Raw genomic sequence first — 17,500 nt, forward strand, 5'->3', positions numbered from 1 at the left:
TATCCTTATTTATATATATATATATATATATATATATATATATATATGTGTGTGTGTATACATATAGATATATAATATGAAATTTTGAATTTAGTTCACAGACCCCCAGAACTATCTTTGCAGACCACCAGGGGTTTATGGACCCCAGGTTGGGAACCATTGGTGTAGTGTAGAGCATAGAAATAATATGTTTATACATGTCTTCCTGAACACAATTGTCAATCATCTCATTCCTTTGTCATCTCCACGAAGCTCAACTTTCTGAGATCAGTCGCCACTGCTTTGTTCCACATATTCCTGGGTATCTCTCTTCCTCAGGATCCATCCACATTTAGTGATTAACATTTCTTTATGCAGATGTCTTCACCCATACACATCACATGACCATAGGAGCAGAGTCATCTCTTTGTATACTACATCTGATGTTTCTCATGTACAACTTTTTGTACTATGCTAGCTTCATTTCTTTCTAACCATCACATGTCCTCTGGATCCCAAACCCATGTTTCACCACCATACTGCTCATACACAGCATCATACAATGTCTTTCACTCTGAGAGAGAGAGAGAGAGAGAGAGAGAGAGAGAGAGAGAGAGAGAGAGACACCTTTTGTTACCAACAGAGGTAATAGCTATTTCAGCTTTCTTCAGCCAGTTATTCTAGTAACTATACTTTCAGACCATCTTCTACTGCCTAAGTAACAAAAATTATCTACAACCTCTAAAGATGTTTTTAGCATTCAAGAATATCTATTTTTCGTGTGCTCTTAATGTATATTGCTCCTGCACACTTATCATAAATAAAGTGTACTTTCTCTGTTAACCTCCCGTTGATTCCACTATACCTCTGGTGTGTCCCTAGTTTGCACTGGGTACATATGTTGTATGAAATTTCTACACATCAGCACCATTTTTCTGAAGGGATTAGTTTTTTTATCTCTCTTTCTGCTAACTAGAACTTTGGTCTTTGCTAAGTTAACTTTATTTATTTGTGAGTATATATATATATATATATATATATATATATATATATATATATATATATGTATTTATGTATATATGTATATAAGTGCAGGCATGGCTTTGTGGTAAGAAGCTTACTTCCTAACCACATGAATCCAGGTTCAGTATATGTAAGTGAATATATGTATTTATATGTTTGTGTGTATGCATATGTGTCTATGGATGTGTGGATATATATGTATGTGTGTATATACACATATATTTATGTATGTATTCATGTACATACATAATGATATATTGTAGAGCATTGGTGAGCCCATGCTGAATGTACTATAGTGGTATCAAAACTACAAGCTATATGGTCATGAAAGTACCACCTTAATGATTCAGCCATGTAGATGTTAGAAATAATGTTTGAAATGGGAGGTGAAAATATTTAACTTTTTTTTCACTAGGTTTAGTTTTGAGATTGTTACTTTTCACCTTATCCATCTTCATTATGTATATAAAGCACGATTTGATTTTGAAGTTCTAGAAATACATTCTAAAGCTGATGTTCAACTGTGCTCAGACTCACTTCAGTTATCACAGCCTACAAGTGTTTTGTAGAACAAGGTTTACTTAAATAAACAGAAGTTTTTACATGTCTTTGTAAAATATAATCAAAGCAATATATTAACTTTTTACCATTTAAACCAGCCATATCTGGCCCAAATATTCTACCTGTTCTATGCTCACATCAGCTAGATCTGGCCTCTCATACCTGCCTACAAAAATAACCAATCATTTCATCAACTCAATACCACATGGTAATACATGATTAATTGAAAACAATGTGGATAAATATTGCATTTGACAGAGTAGTCTGAATGTTAAAGGGTATAAATTGTTTTTAATCTAAAAATAGTTATAATAAATTTATTTTAAGGATGCGCTGCATCTTTTCAAACTAATTCAGTCATGTACAGAACTAAAAAAATTATAACAGCTTGAAGTTTAAAATTGCACAAAGCCTTTATAATCCTTGCCCTCAAAATAAGTAATCCAACAAAGGCTTTGCTAACAGAAACTTTGAAGTTACTGTCAACAACATTCTTGTATAAGAATAATAAATAATGATAACAATTTACAGTTACACAATTCCACAAATTTTTAAGGGAACAATAAATAATGATCAATTAAATTAATTCCCAGTGCTTTACTTTTTCTTTTCACTTCAGAGAAATGCTAGAAAATGTTTATATCTTCTCCTCATAACAGTTGAACTCTGGGTAAAAGTCGACCAATTTTTGTTAAAACAATAGTAACAGGCCAATGAGATATTCTGCACTGTCATTCAATCTTCTAGAAAGAGCAGCAAGATTCCCTTAATTCACACCCTATTATTTTAAAACAAAAGAGACACCTTAGACTGTGAAGTCCTAGATGTGCAGAAAGATAGGATAGTCATAGCTGCAATGTTTATGATCAAAGATATGCTTGATCAAGGCAGTTGACTCAAACTAAACAACAGTAAAAACTGCCATAATAGTCAATGAGGATTTCAGTTTTATATTCGAGTGTATCAGTTTAATATGATGGATATTTCCTTTAAAAAACCTAGAGAGCTGAGTAGAAGACATTGATCAGTGCAGTACTCGAGCTCAAAATTTTGATGAAGTAAAAATTATATGTTGTAACCAGTCTCATGTTTCTCTGTTTCACATCCATTATCTCTACATTGTCACTCATCCTACAACAAATGACAACAAAATCTACTTGAAATCATGTCTTGCTATCTTAAAAAGGGTGATTCTAAACATGTTGAGTCCAGAAATATTGGCCAGTATAATACTTGATATATAAAAAGATAGGATGTCCTTTACTAGAATACTTTTAATTATTTGTTTGCTCAATCAGGACCAGGATAAAGTTGAGTGAATCAATCTCATAGCTTGGAATAAAGTTGATTGAAACACTCTGGGTCTATGGACCAGCCAATAAAACAAGGAAAATAAACTGATCTGTTGAATTGCTTTTATGCTTGCTTCTCCCCAAAAGAATAGCCTTGTGCCCATTGTTAGACATAATTAAATATTATTATGATGATAACAGTAATAAAGTATAAATAAAGATATCAGGATAGAAAGATATTTCCATATATATATACTGTTGTATGAGATCATATTGTTGGATTGCTAAACTGTGGCTGAGCCAGTAAAGGAGCTTCTCTAGGTGGTTGTGAGAAATAGTAGCCAAATATTGCTAATCTCATACCCAAATCTTCTTAAAGAAGGAAGGACATGTCAAATGGATGGGATGATCACAGCTGGTATGCCTTTGAGCATAGGTCTGTTTGATCAAGTTTGACTTGGGCTAAACAACTTTTCAGTGATGTGTATCAGTTTGTGGTTTGTCCTCTAAATCTTTTAACAAAATGCTTCGTAAGAACACCCTTCTAGAAGCAGAGACATTTGAAGGATTAGAGAGAGAGAGAGAAGTAGATGAAAGGCGTGTTAGTTTTGAATTGTTTGAATTTTTATTTAAAATATGGCTATGGCACTAATTGGAAATATACTGATCGCATTGTTGTCTGGTTTTCTAATCCATTGTTTTGTTGTATTTCTGGTTAAAACACTTAACTCTTGTATTGATTTAGTTCAATACAGCAATAGTAGTTTCATAGGTAGCAGGGTGGGAAGGTGATAGCTATGTGGTTGACATGCCACAAAGAGATTTTGTCTCTCCTTACTTAAAACCACACAAATCAGTACCAGCTTTATATTTTAGAAATTTGTAAACAAAGCATTAACTTTTAGCAGCATTTTTAAGAATTTGCTGTTATTTTTTTTTTTTCATTCAAACCTTAATTCATTTATGTCAAAGAAAATTGAATCGTATGGAAAATCAAACTAGCAACATAAATAAACTTTTGATATGAAACTGAATAAGCTATATGACTTGTTTAAAAACTGAACCTTTAACTTCAATAGCTTTTCTCATACAATACTAGATCTATATCAGTACAATAAAATTATGCTTCTATTGGGTTGGTGCATAATTATTGCAGCTTGTTATCAACAAATTTTATTCAACAAAAACAATATTTAATAAAAACAGCTTTAAATGACGGTCTGGCCATCTTCCAAGCAAATGGGAGGCTGTAATTGAAGTAGATGGTGAATATGCTCCGGAATAATCATTTAAAGATGCTTTTGTTACATATTGTTATTGTTTTTATTGAATAAAATTTGTTGAAAAAAGCCACAATAATTATACACCAACCCAATAATATATCATAAAATGGCAAATGTAATTATTTTAATTTAGGCTCTTAAGAGCATTCATTTTAAATACTCATCAGAAATTCCGTTCTATCCAATTTGTGAATGAATTGTACTTAAATCCTAAACATTTCTGTATATATTTAACCTATATGTCACAATCTATTGCAGCATTTCATAGGATTTCTTCACTCCAAATTCACAGACACACGCAGAAACACTAAACATTTCATTATATTTGATCTATGTTCTACACTTATATTCAGGAAAAAAAAAAAAACATTTTTTATATAAGATTTCAGAAGCATACCTCAAGTCATAGTCATTACACTATGTAACATGATTTTTGTCCTTGGGTAGCAACTGTTATTTCCTATTTGCTAGTATTTCCCTCAAACTTTGCTTTTGTTACAATATTTATTCAAACTCCAAAGAATCTCTATCAGCACATGGCTATGATGCTTCCCCACTATTCCTGCCCATGATCAGAAATGCACATATTGTCAGCCACTAAGAGTCAAGCTCAAGTGGTTATAGTCAAGCAACAGCCAAGCAAATTTGTATTGTTGAACAGAATATTTGCTTTAATGATATTTCTGCTTCAGCAACTCGGCATTGAATCTGTCTGAAATGTGATGGAAAATAGGTCAGTTTCAAAACATTGATGTTCAGGTCGCAAAAGCAAAGTTTGAAGAGAATAGTAGTCATTTCCTTTGATTTCTAGATAGAAGTAAATAGGAAATAGCACTTACTGACCAAAGACAAAAAGAATGAATAAATAAAAATTTTGCTACAGAGTGTTATTTGTACCAAACATATGAACTACACTCCTACTCAAAACATTTCAATAGCACCCATCAATAACCATTTCATAACCATATTTCTAATGAAATACACTGGTTATGTTTCAATTAATTTACAAAGTAATAAAATATTTGGACAGAATTTAATAAAAAGAAACATCTTTTTCATTAATTGGAATATTAAACTATTGTTTGAATCTTTAACAAAAGCATTTCAAATTAATTGTTGATGGAAGATTTTAATTTAAATATGATCACACTAAAATTTAAAATATTGTATCCTGAAACCTGATGTGGTCTCGAGTGGGTTGGCATTAAAAGGGTTAAAAGTTTTCATCACGTACTGGCTTAATGATGCAGTCACACTCCAAACCTTTCCCCACATCCTTTCTGATAACAGTAGTTTCTACACCACAGATACTGTATGATTTATAAAAGACAGAAGCAGTGAAAGAAATAACAAAACAAAATTTAAAATTTTATAAAAAAAAAACAAAGGAATTTTTTAAAGAAATCACTGATTTAAATATTAAATACTGAAAGATAAAATCAAAACAATTTTCATTGTTTCTTCAATCAAACTTCATGTTTTCTCAATTTCTTTTCAAATCCCACATTTTCTGACATTTTGCTCTTCTTCCCTATCCCACATTAATTTTCTTTGTTCATGCTTAATGGCTTATTAACTTGTGCTGTAACATTTTTTTTGTTTGTTTTTTTTTTACCCCTGAATTTTTTCAATTTTCTTTTTCTTTCTTTTTTGGCATGCTGCATGTTATGAAATTACCCAAATAAATCACCAAACATTTTGATCCTAACAATTTTTTGATATGTGAATTTTAAATTGAATTTTATTTAGTTTGTGTTTCAATTAGTACTTCATGTGCATACACACAAACATACAAACAAAATGAATATATAGATAGATAGATAGATAGATAGATAGGCTGTAGATAGATAGATAGATAGATAGATAGATAGGCTGTAGATAGATAGATAGATAGATAGATAGATAGATAGATAGATAGATAGACAGATAGGTTGTAGATAGACAGACAGACAGATAGATAGATAGGTTGTAGAGAGACAGACAGATAGACAGACAGATAGACAGATAGGTTGGTAAGCAGAAAGATTGAAATAAAAGAAAGAAATAGAAAAATCTGACACAAAAAAAAATATTGTGTTGCTATTTTAAAATTTTAGTAATTATTGATATTTCTATATAAAGGAGACTTTTTTATATTCTATCTGGTGAAATATATGGAGCTATATAGAATATGTTTTTCATAAAAGAAGTAGGATTGGGTTTTCTATCACCTGCAGACAACAGGTATTTTGTTTTTTGGACAAGATAACTAACTCTATTTAATGTTTTATCATGCCAATTAATGAAGAACAGACATAAACTTGTATTAATGCAAGGAAATGATGTACTAGTGATTTCCACTTGTATGTTTCAATTGTTTGCCCTAACTCCACTTTTCAAGAAACACAATGATGCATTTTACCTTGGATTTATATGATAAATATAAACATTAATTTCTTTTGACCTTGTATGCTGGTAATGTGTTTCCAAGGGAGCTACTGTAGGTATTAATTAATTTTCCCAGAAGAGAACAGCTAATTATATCAACTCCAGCAGGTGACCAGTGCTGATTTTATCAACCTAGGAAGGGTTAAAAACAAAGTTGACTTAAGCAGGATTTGAACTCGGTATGCAACAAAATACTGCAAGGAATTTTTTAGTGTTTCTATCATACTTATAATTCCCTGTTTTCCAATACTAAGTATTGATTGATTGATTTGATTATTGGTAATTATGAGTATTTTGTTGCATTCAGTTGAAACAATGATTATTTTTCATCATTATTATTTCTCACACCATTCGTTACGTTAGTGACTGGACCTCAGAGTGCCAACTCAAAGCTTCCTACCAATCCAAATCCTTCATTCATTTGTATGTTTTGTTTTATTTCTCATTCAACCTCAGTCAACAATTTTTCTAAATTGTAAGCTTAAACTAAATTAAATGCAAAATCACTTGAAACTAGCAGCTAAACTACACTCAAATCACACTCTTCTATTGCAAAAAGTGATCCCATTTGAAACTGTACTGCTAGATGCATTACTTCAGATCAAAAATAATGAAATAAACATTGCTATAACATTGTTGGTCATAAGTCTGTTTGATTTGTGACTAGACAAAACCAGCTAAAGCTAAACATGCTGCCACTACCTCTTTGACTTACATAACTGTCAGATGCTGCAATCTCATGCCACCATTTTTCATCATACTACACTGATATTATGTAAAACATTATGCAGCACAATTAGCAACAATACGGAAAGGCATATCTATATGTTTATAACACATTCACTCTTGCTATAGGATCAGCCTGAAGACAATACTATCAATTAAATCACAAATTGATTCCTACATTGTCAGTAAGGTAACTTGTCAAAGATATTTTGGGTTGATTTGCCCAGACGCTATTCTCCAGCATGACTAAATATTTTAAACATAAAAATATGTCAACATTTATTTATTATATTCCACTTCACTAAATTTCGGTTGCTTAACAATAAGTCTTTACCAACAACATAACAAATTTCTTTTAATGAGTCAGTTACTACGGTAAGAAAGTATATATATTTAATCTAACTTCAGTATCATTGGTTTTAATTTTATCAATTCTACTGAGATTTCTAATTGGCAACTGTGAAGTGTCAGATCAAGTAGCAATAACACACTAGTCCCAGCATTCTATTGTTCACCTCATCTCCCTTACTTTTGTAATGTAGAAAATATTTGCAATAGCACTCCTATGCAGTCACAATATCTCTCCTAATGCTAACTAAATATCTTTCAATCAACTCCATAGAATCTTTACAAAAAGAGATAATATGAACCAATGATAGGCAAGTTTTCTACCTAATCTCACAAACAGTGATGCTTTTAAATGGATGCTTTTTATCTGCCAGAAATAATAACCAAATATTTCTCAAATCACAGCTTGCTATCTTTAAAAAACAAAATAACAACACATTAGATAAGATAGTCTGAGGTATGCATAAAGATACAGGAACATGTATGGCTGGAATAGTTCTGTTCAGTTAGGGATGACCTGGGATTAAACAACAGCTTATTCAGTACAGCAAACATTTTTATTGATGCCCTAAATTTTAGAGCAGTGTGTCTATATAAGCAATTCAGATGTCTTGTAGATTATCAAACAGATTATGTTTCTTTAATTAGTTATTTCTATGTTATCTACTTGAGTAGACCTGGCAGAGGAAGAGCTACAAGACAAATAGGGAACAAACAAATAGGTAACATTTATGAGGTTGCTAAACCTACTAGAAATGGTGGCAAAACTAACACACAACTGCCTTAAAAAGAAAAGGGAATACGCATTAAATAATGTAGATAGTCCTGATCAGACTATGTTTTGTAAAAGACAGAATTGTCGCAGCTGGAATGCCTTCAATTATAAAGCTGCTAATCAGAGATGACTTGAAATTCAGCAATAACTACATCTACAATAAGGACCCTATGCATAAATTAAGGGCAATTAAGCTAGCACCAAATAGATTCCATGAGCTGATCTCAAATTCATTACTAATTCTCTTGAAAAGATTGAACATCACACACTTTTTCTTGAAAGGAAATAGAAGGAAAAATGCTTAATTACAAAAAATAAAATATCAGTTACATCACAAAAGAGTTATGTTAGTCAATTAAAACACACAGACATGCCACTACATTCAGTTTTATTTCTTAATTGTATTGTATATTTATGACCTGATCACTAGAGTAAACATGAAAGACTTTCTTTCTAAAACTAAACTCAATACGTTTCCTTTATTTTAAAGTAAATTTGTAGATGAGTCATTCATTTGTTTTATTATTTATTTAATTTTTTTTTTTGTGAGCTATTCTCTTAAATATAGTTATAGTTTTTAAAACTTTTAATCTTTAATAAAACCTCCTCCAGTAGCACAATTAGAAACCTTCATACTTCATTAAGCCTTTTACAAAAAAATAAAAAAATTGTTTTAAAGAGTAAAAACTAGTTTCATCATCTTATATATTGCTTACACAGGCAAGAAGCACCATCCACGTCGACATCACCGAGCAACTCGTCCCACAAGTCCCTATAGCACTGATAGTAATTTTAGTGCTGTAGTTCATAAACCTTACCCCAAGTCACAGCGCAAGAAGCAGCTCATGGAACAAGGTCAGTATTCATTATGGAGTATGAAGGGTTAAAAAATAGCAGTTTTGTTGTTTTGATAACCCCCCACCAACTGTTTATAACTTTATAATAATGCAAGGTATTGTTGATAATGTATTTCCTACATATTGTAACATATGAGAGTATTGTAATGTGCCAGCTGTATATGTGAAGGCATGCTAATGTATCAGCTATATATTTTAATACAAAGTATAGTATCAATTACATATTGTATCACAATACATTATCAGTTTTATATATAATAAATGGTAATGTATCATTGACATGTTGTTAGTCACAGTAATCTGTCATCATCACCATTGATCATTATTTTATATCCAAGCTGGCATGAGTTGGATGGGTTTTCTGAAGCAGTCTTTTACAGTCAGATACCCTTCATGTTGCTAATCCTTTTAGTTCACTTCTTACATCGCATTGGAACATGGTGTACATATAGACTGGGCACTCTGTCAGTGATGACAATGAGCATCCCTGTGGATTCAATCAACAGAACACCCTGCTTGTGAAATTCGCATACATGTGGTTGAGTACTCTACAAAGTCATGTAGCCTTAACATAGTTCTCAGCGGCATTCAGTGTGACATACCATATGTGACAAGGCTGGCCATTGAACTACAGGTACAAGTCATTTTTTCCAGCTGTACCTATTCCACTCATGTAAAACACAGTAATATACACCTATGTATTGTAACAGCACTAGATACATAACAACTGTAATATGTTTTATTACAGATTAATACATCGTCTACATAATGTAACAGAAATTAATGCTTACATTGTATAATGCAATAATATGTCTATATATTGTGACAGTACTATATACATTACAAAAAGTAATATATCAGGTATATATTTTGAAAATATATCATAAATGTATAGTGTAATATGCAGTGATACATAAGTAATATATCTTACATATTGTAACACAGTAACATAACAGCTTTATATTGTATGTAGAGTAATATGTCAGCTACTGAGTGTAATACAGTTGTATATTAGCTATACATTGTAATACAGTAATATATTAGCTACAAATTGTAACACTTGGTAGTACTCTATCAACTGCATATCTTAACAGACAACACTATATCAATCACATGTAATATAAAATAATGTGTCAATTTGTGTACAGTAATGCATAGTAATACATTATCCACATATCATCTTTGAGGCATGATAATGTGATCAAGAAGTTGGTATTGTAATAATGTTGTTACTGATTCATTCCCACTGCACAGTACCTTTGGAAAGTGTCTTCTACCATAACCTCAGGTCAATCTAAGCTTTATGACTTAAATTGGGTAGACAGAAACTGTGAAAATCTGTCAGATAGACTACAGCTATTTTAATTGGGAGCTGTAACTCAGTTTAACATCACCATCTGGCTCTTGAACGTCTTCAATAGAGTCCCCTATGTTACAAGTATTCATACCAGGCCTGAAGAGATCTTGACATTTTGATTCACTCTTTCCAACTACAGCAAAACTCCTGAGTTCTGTTTCGGGTTTTTTTTTTTCTGCCATTAGTTCTAATGGTTGTACCAGAAATCCATATTTGTTATCCTTTTACTTCAGACAAAGCCAGATTAAAAAAAAAAAAAGAAAGAAGTCTGATAATATTTTAGTATATAAGACAGCAAGCTGGCAGAATCATTAGCATGCTGGGCAAAATACTTAGCAGTATTTCGTCTGTCTTTACGTTCTGAGTTCAAATTCTGCTGAGATCAACTTTGCCTTTCATCTTTTTAGGATTGATAAAATAAGTGGCAATTGATTACTGGGTTTGACATAATCAATTCATCCCCTCCCCTGAAATTGCTAGCCTTGTACCAAAATTTGATATCAATATTTCAGTTTATATGTTATACAGTGGTAATGTAATCAGTTACACAAATGAAAGGTAATATGTTGGCACTTTAAAGTATCCCATCATTAAAATATCCCTTCTTGTTTTGGTTCAAGATCAGCAATTTTTAAGGGTGGGAAAGTCAGTTACATTGACTCCAGTGCTCAACTGGTACTATTTTATTGATTTCAAGAGGATGAAAGGCAAAGTCAACCTTGGCAGCATTTGAACTCAGAATGTAAAGTGCCAGAAGAAATGCCACCAAGCATTTTGTCTGGCGTGGTAACAATTCTGCCAGCTCACTGTCTGTAACACAGTTGTAACAATGTGTAATGGATCAACATGCTTTAATATAGTGATGATATGCTGTAACACACTAGTTATATACTGTGACACTTAATAGCCCTGTTTATATGTCTTTTATTTGCCCTTGTATGGAATACTGTGCCATATTTGGACTGGGCCTTTACTAGTGTTCTTTATCTCTGTAAACAGGTTTAAAAACTTGGTTCTGTTTTGGTTGCAAAACCACAACTTCTCTCTCTCATAACTGAGACATTACTACTTTTTCTCTATGTTACAATTCTTCCATAGTCATTGTACTTTCTCACAAACATTCTTCTCTTGTTCCTCTCATCTTTCTACTAATTCTCATCCATTCACTGTTGTCTTCCCGTGTAAGAACGTTTCTATTCCAGTAGTTTTTTTACTTGCATCTATCTTACAGAACCCTCTACATTCTTGTTTCTGTGATAAATATGATCTTAATTTATTTAAATCATTTATTGATCATTTTGTAACCAACTTCTCATTAGATCTTTTCTTCTTTTTATGTCACTCTCATTAAATTAAATAGTTTTTTTTTAGGCCTGTTTTATTACAGGTTATTTTCCACCTTGTTAGGAATAACTTCTAACAGAAAAAAAGCACAATACCATAATATTATAATGTACTATTGACATATGCTAATAAGGTAGCCTCTACTTCAGTGTTTCTCAACTATTTTTTACCTATAAACCATTTGATTCCTATTTTACTCTACTGACCCTTCCTAGCCATTCAATGTTTAAAAATCCTATTATATTTTTATAATTAAATATTATTTGGAATTGTATAAAAAAAAGATTGCTTAAATATTGTGTGTATTGTAGAAGAAGAACCAATTTATTGCAGATAAATTTTACCAACAAAATCTGATATGGAGCCCTCAAGGACCATATGAACCCCAGTTGAGAACTACTGATCTATATGGTTGCTCACCTTGCTAGAAATATCAAGAAAATCTCCCTCAGATCATACCATTTAAAAAAGAGAAGATGTATTGAACTATGTTGCCTTAGATACACAATTCCTGAAACAATGGTATAGACATGGCTGGCTAGAATATGTTTGCTCTGTAAAAAGTTGACCCAAAGCTAAATAATAACAAAAATATTGTTATGCATTAGTCACATTGGTCATTTAAGATTATTGACACCTCAATTGCAATGTCTTCTTGTATTTTAAAGAACCTGGTTTGTTTGCTGGGAAATTAATCAAAGGTGCATGGCTGTGTGATAAGAAGCTTCTTTTCCAACTATATAGTTCAGAGTTTAATCCCACTGTGTGACACCTTGGGCAAGTGTCTTCTACTATAACCTCTGCTGACCAAAGCCTTGTGAGTGGATTTCATAGATGGAAACTGAAAGAAGCTCATAGTATATATATATTTGTGTGTCTGTGTTTGACCCCCATACCACCACTTGACACCCAGTGTTGGTGTGTTTATGTGCCTGTAACTTTGCAGTTCAGTAAAAGAGATTGATAGATTAAGTACCAGGCTTTTAAAGAAAAAGTGTTGGGGTCAAGTCATTCGATTAAAAATTCTTCAAGTTGGTGTTCCAGCATGGCCACAGTCTAATGACTGAAACGATAAAAAGATAAAAGGTTAAAGATGGAAATGTCATACAAAATGCCTTGAAGTGTTTATTCTCCCACCTTGTTTTGAGTTCAGTTCCCATCAATGTCAACTTTGCCTTTCATCCTTCAGGGGTTATTATATAAAGTACCAGTCAAGGGTGAACTGTCAGAAATGTTAGAATGTAGTAATTGTTCTAACTCAGTATTCTGATTTCAAAATCTAGTCATGGTCCACTTGGGTGGTAGACTAGTCTGTCACCTAGTTTAACACCACCACCTGATCCTTTTAGCAGTCTATTCATAGTCACATCTCTGATGCAATGATATCTTCCTCTCTCCCTGTCTCCTTCCAATCTTAGAAGCCAAGTAAAGACTTATAGTCACAGCCTATACTTTCTAAGAAATTTTTTTAAATGACTTTTATTTATCTAACCTTTGAGGTGTTAAAATTGTTGTCTCTAACAGTTCCATTGCAACTGTTTGAAGTTTAGTTAATGGCTGGGTCTTATAGATATCAGAGTTTTTTTGTTTTTTTTTTCAGGTAGCTTTCTTTTCTTTCTTATTGAATTTACAGATAAATAGGTCAATTGTATTCATATTGATTTCTTTGACTTCTTGATGTTAGTCATCAGTTGGTCATTTTTAGTTACTTGCAGGTTCTATACACTTGTCTGTTTATGTTTTGTTTATGTCATCATTCCTTTTTTTTCCTCTTTTTAGACAAGTACATCTCTGAAATAAAGGTTGATAATATACAGTAATTCCCCAGCAATGTAGAATATGATTATATCTATAATAAACATACTGCCAATTTGTCTCAGTCAATTTTCAGTATATACAAGGCTTGCAGGGGAAGAAGGTTGTTAAATACCTGTACCTTTATACATTAGTTGTTGTTGTTGTAGCTTTGATCAAGTAGATCTATACTGAAGGCATTCCAGACATGACGACCCTGTCTTTTTGCATATCTATGACTACATTATCTGGACTGTTATTTCCTTTTTTCTTTTTTTAAGACAGTACAGTAACTGTGTAATTCAAAAGAGATTTGACTGATATTTTTAGCATGTTGTGTGGTTACTGAGAATCCATCACTGGGTTACTGTGAACCAATTGAAGTCTAATGATATCATTCATCTTATGAGATTGATTGAGATTTTAAGTTAAATCACATAAAATACACCATTTTGAGTATGGCCGTTGCCAGTACCGCCTGACTGGCCTTCATGCGGGTGACACGTAAAAGCACCCACTACATTCTCAGAGTGGCTGGTGTTAGGAAGGGCATCCAGCTGTAGAAACTCTGCCAAATCAGATTGGAGCCTGGTGTAGCCATCTGGTTTCACCATTCCTCAGTCAAATCGTCCAACCCATGCTAGCATGGAAAGTGGACGTAAAACGACGATGATGATGATGAACACTTTGGTACTGGTTGTCTCTGACAGTTTAACACTAGAAGGATTAGACAGCATACACAGTGGCAGATCTAACAGTTTCACTATCATACTGTTGCATCTTTGATCAAATAGTAAAGTACAATGAATCTTCAGAAGCTGCACTGAGCTTTATGTATCTTAAAAAAAAAAAGAACAATGTCATGTTAGATATACTATATCTGAATGCTCCTCTCTCCCCACTCCTATTCCCCCTAATCCTGAGAAAGGTCAGAACTTTAATCATAGTTCTCAGTTTGAGACGACCCAGGGCTAAACAGTAATGATGACAACATATGCAAATATGAACCCTATTATCATGCATATCAAACATACATGGGTAATAAAAGTCATACAACCAAATATGTATTTTACACACAGTTTATTGGAAGTTTTACAACAGCCATGCAAGATGTGTGCCTTAAATTAAAAGCATAAATGAAATCTAAAACTGAAGCAGAAGATAAAAGAATAGTTTAAATAGACATTTTGACCAGAGATCTATGTGATCTATGTTTATGACTTCCTGTAAGGAGCTGACACTCCCTACAGAGAACTCTTTTTTTTTTCTTTAAAAAAAAAGGAAGAACTAAGTTTTTTCTGTAGAAAATTAATAATTCATGTTGAGAATTGGAGCTTCTTACTGAGAATTGAGACACCCTGTAGAAAACTAGGAATTTCTATAGAGAATTAAATCTTTCAGTGTGCAACTGAGACCTTCTGTAAGGAATCAAATATCCTTGTAGAGAATTGAGAGACTGTGTATGAAACTGAACTTTCCTTTAGTGAATTGAGTCTTTTTGTAGAGAAGCAATATTTCTTGAAGAGAGCCAATATGATTTTTAGTTAAAAAAAAAATAACGAATTTCATCAGATTTACATGTCTTTTTGTTCAATTTTGTGACTCCTGGTTATTCATTCATAAATGATCTCTGTTGCTGCTGTTGCTTTCATTGTTCAACACTACCACCATCATCAACAGCCTCATCTTTATCCTCACAATTGTCCTCTTCCCCATCATTATGATTATTTTAGCTTCCTGCTCAAACATTCTTAGAGAGTGTCTTACATTTGTATGGTGGTAAGAGTAATTTATATGACGTAACTTTACTTTAAAAAGCGGAATGTACAATTTCCTGTAATTCAGACTACTTCATGGTCCCAGCAGACAAACTGCAAAAGGTATTACCACAGAGGATGGCAAGGAAGATGTGCTCAAACAGCCACTCCAACTCATGGGTCTCTTTCAGATAGCCATCTCTGCCATGACAGCTGTGAGCAGTGATATGGTCTGGAGGCTAAGAACACCAGAGGTCTCCACTGCCACAGACTTAACCATAAATCTGTCATTCTCAGACAGGTCTATGGTTGATTATCATCATTAACATCGCAGTGAAGACACTGAACAACCTACATCCTTGATGATACTTGTTTGAGCAGATCCATTGTAAAGTGGTAGAACTATTCAATCAATGTTTTAATCATGGACAATTTGTCCGGGTCTTCAGAAAGAGTTACCATCTTTTATCTGTTACTTGTTTCAGCGGTCATTCATCTACAGCCATGCTAGTGTACTATCCTGGTGAGTTTAGTCAAACCTAGTACTTACTTTTCTAGTCTCTTCTTGCCAAACTGCTAAGTTACATGGATGTAAATAAATTAACACCACTTGACAACTGGTGATAGGGGACAAACACACACACATAGATGTATACATCCATATATATATATATGTATGTGGGTATATATATGTATGTATGTATATACATATATATATGTAAATATATATGTATATATATGCATATATATGTATGTTTGTGTATATATGTATGTATATGTACATATATGTATATATATATGTATGTATATATGTATATGTACATATATGTATATATATATATATATATATATGTATATATCTGTATGTATATATGTATGTATGTTTATATGTATGTATATACATATATATATAGTTGAAATTTATAGAAAAACAAAAGACGAAGATAGATGTATGAACAACAAGCAGGTTTATTAGTTTGCTGCTCAAGAAAGTGAAAAAGTCTTTTACATTTCGAACCTATAATCTTCAACAGAAAATAAACAGAGAGAATAAAAAAAAAACTTCTGGATTTAGCAGTCAGGCATAGTGACTGATTAGAAAAACATTTGAAAGAAGAGAAGATGATAAAGTATTGGTGATCCCAAAATGAAGATGCCCATGTGTGTGGATAAGGGCTAGTGACTTTGATGTATGTGGGTGTGTGCATCTGTAACATGTGGCTGCTCATATAGTGGTATGTGTGGTAATGCTATTGAAGATTGTGTGTGGATGATGGTGTGTGGTGTGAGTGCTGGGAAGTGATCAGTGCTAGTGTGTGTTGGGGGGGGGGCAGGGGTTGGGTGTATCAACGAAGAGAAGAAGGGAGTTGAGCCCATGTAGTGCAAAAGAGCAAAGAGAGAAGATTAATCCTGTTCACAGCAAAGATGGGAGTCTGGATGGCCCCTGTGCAAAGACATTCTGAACATAAGACAGGTGTTGTAGTGAATGACTGGTAGAGCAGAAATGGTGCTAGATCAGGGTGTCATTGCTGAGTCTGATGTTTTGGAGGTGCTCCGTGAACTGGTCAGCCAAGTGGCATCCTGTTTGACCAATGTACAGAGAAGGGCAGAAAGAGCAGGAGATGCAGTAAATGACATTGCTAGAAATGCAAGTAAAGTAGACAGTGATATGACAGGGATGCTGATGGGTGTCTGTGAGGATGGTAGTGTTGGAGAGGTAAAGGCAATTATGGCAGCATGGGCAAGAGCAAGGGAATGAGCCAGGATGGGAGGTGGGGTTAAGGAAGAAACTGTGGACCAGTAGGTCATGCAGGTTGTTTGAAGGAGGGAAGGGGTAAGTTTGGGAAGAGGTGGAGGTGTCAGACTGGAGTTACTGGAAGGTTCAGAGGGGCAGGATGGAGGAGTGGTAGGGGAAGGGAAACAGGAGACAGGCAATGGCAGGGCAGGTGCAGGGAGACAGAGCAGAGGTACAGTCTA

General features: G+C 33.2%; 1 protein-coding gene across 6 annotated transcripts in view; it reads left to right on the plus strand.

Moving 5' to 3' along the window:
• The window catches only part of LOC106876215 (roundabout homolog 1), a 336,558-nt gene that overhangs the window by 288,630 nt on the left and 30,428 nt on the right, over positions 1–17,500 (plus strand). For all 6 annotated transcript variants that reach the window (XM_014924686.2, XM_014924677.2, XM_052967770.1 and 3 more), the window contains one exon: positions 9,135–9,269. In XM_014924686.2, coding sequence (XP_014780172.1) covers positions 9,135–9,269 — 135 coding nt within the window. The remainder of the gene's footprint in view (positions 1–9,134; positions 9,270–17,500) is intronic.

This window comes from Octopus bimaculoides, chromosome 5 (genome assembly GCF_001194135.2).
Source record: "Octopus bimaculoides isolate UCB-OBI-ISO-001 chromosome 5, ASM119413v2, whole genome shotgun sequence".
In the NCBI taxonomy this organism is placed as follows: domain Eukaryota; kingdom Metazoa; phylum Mollusca; class Cephalopoda; order Octopoda; family Octopodidae; genus Octopus; species Octopus bimaculoides.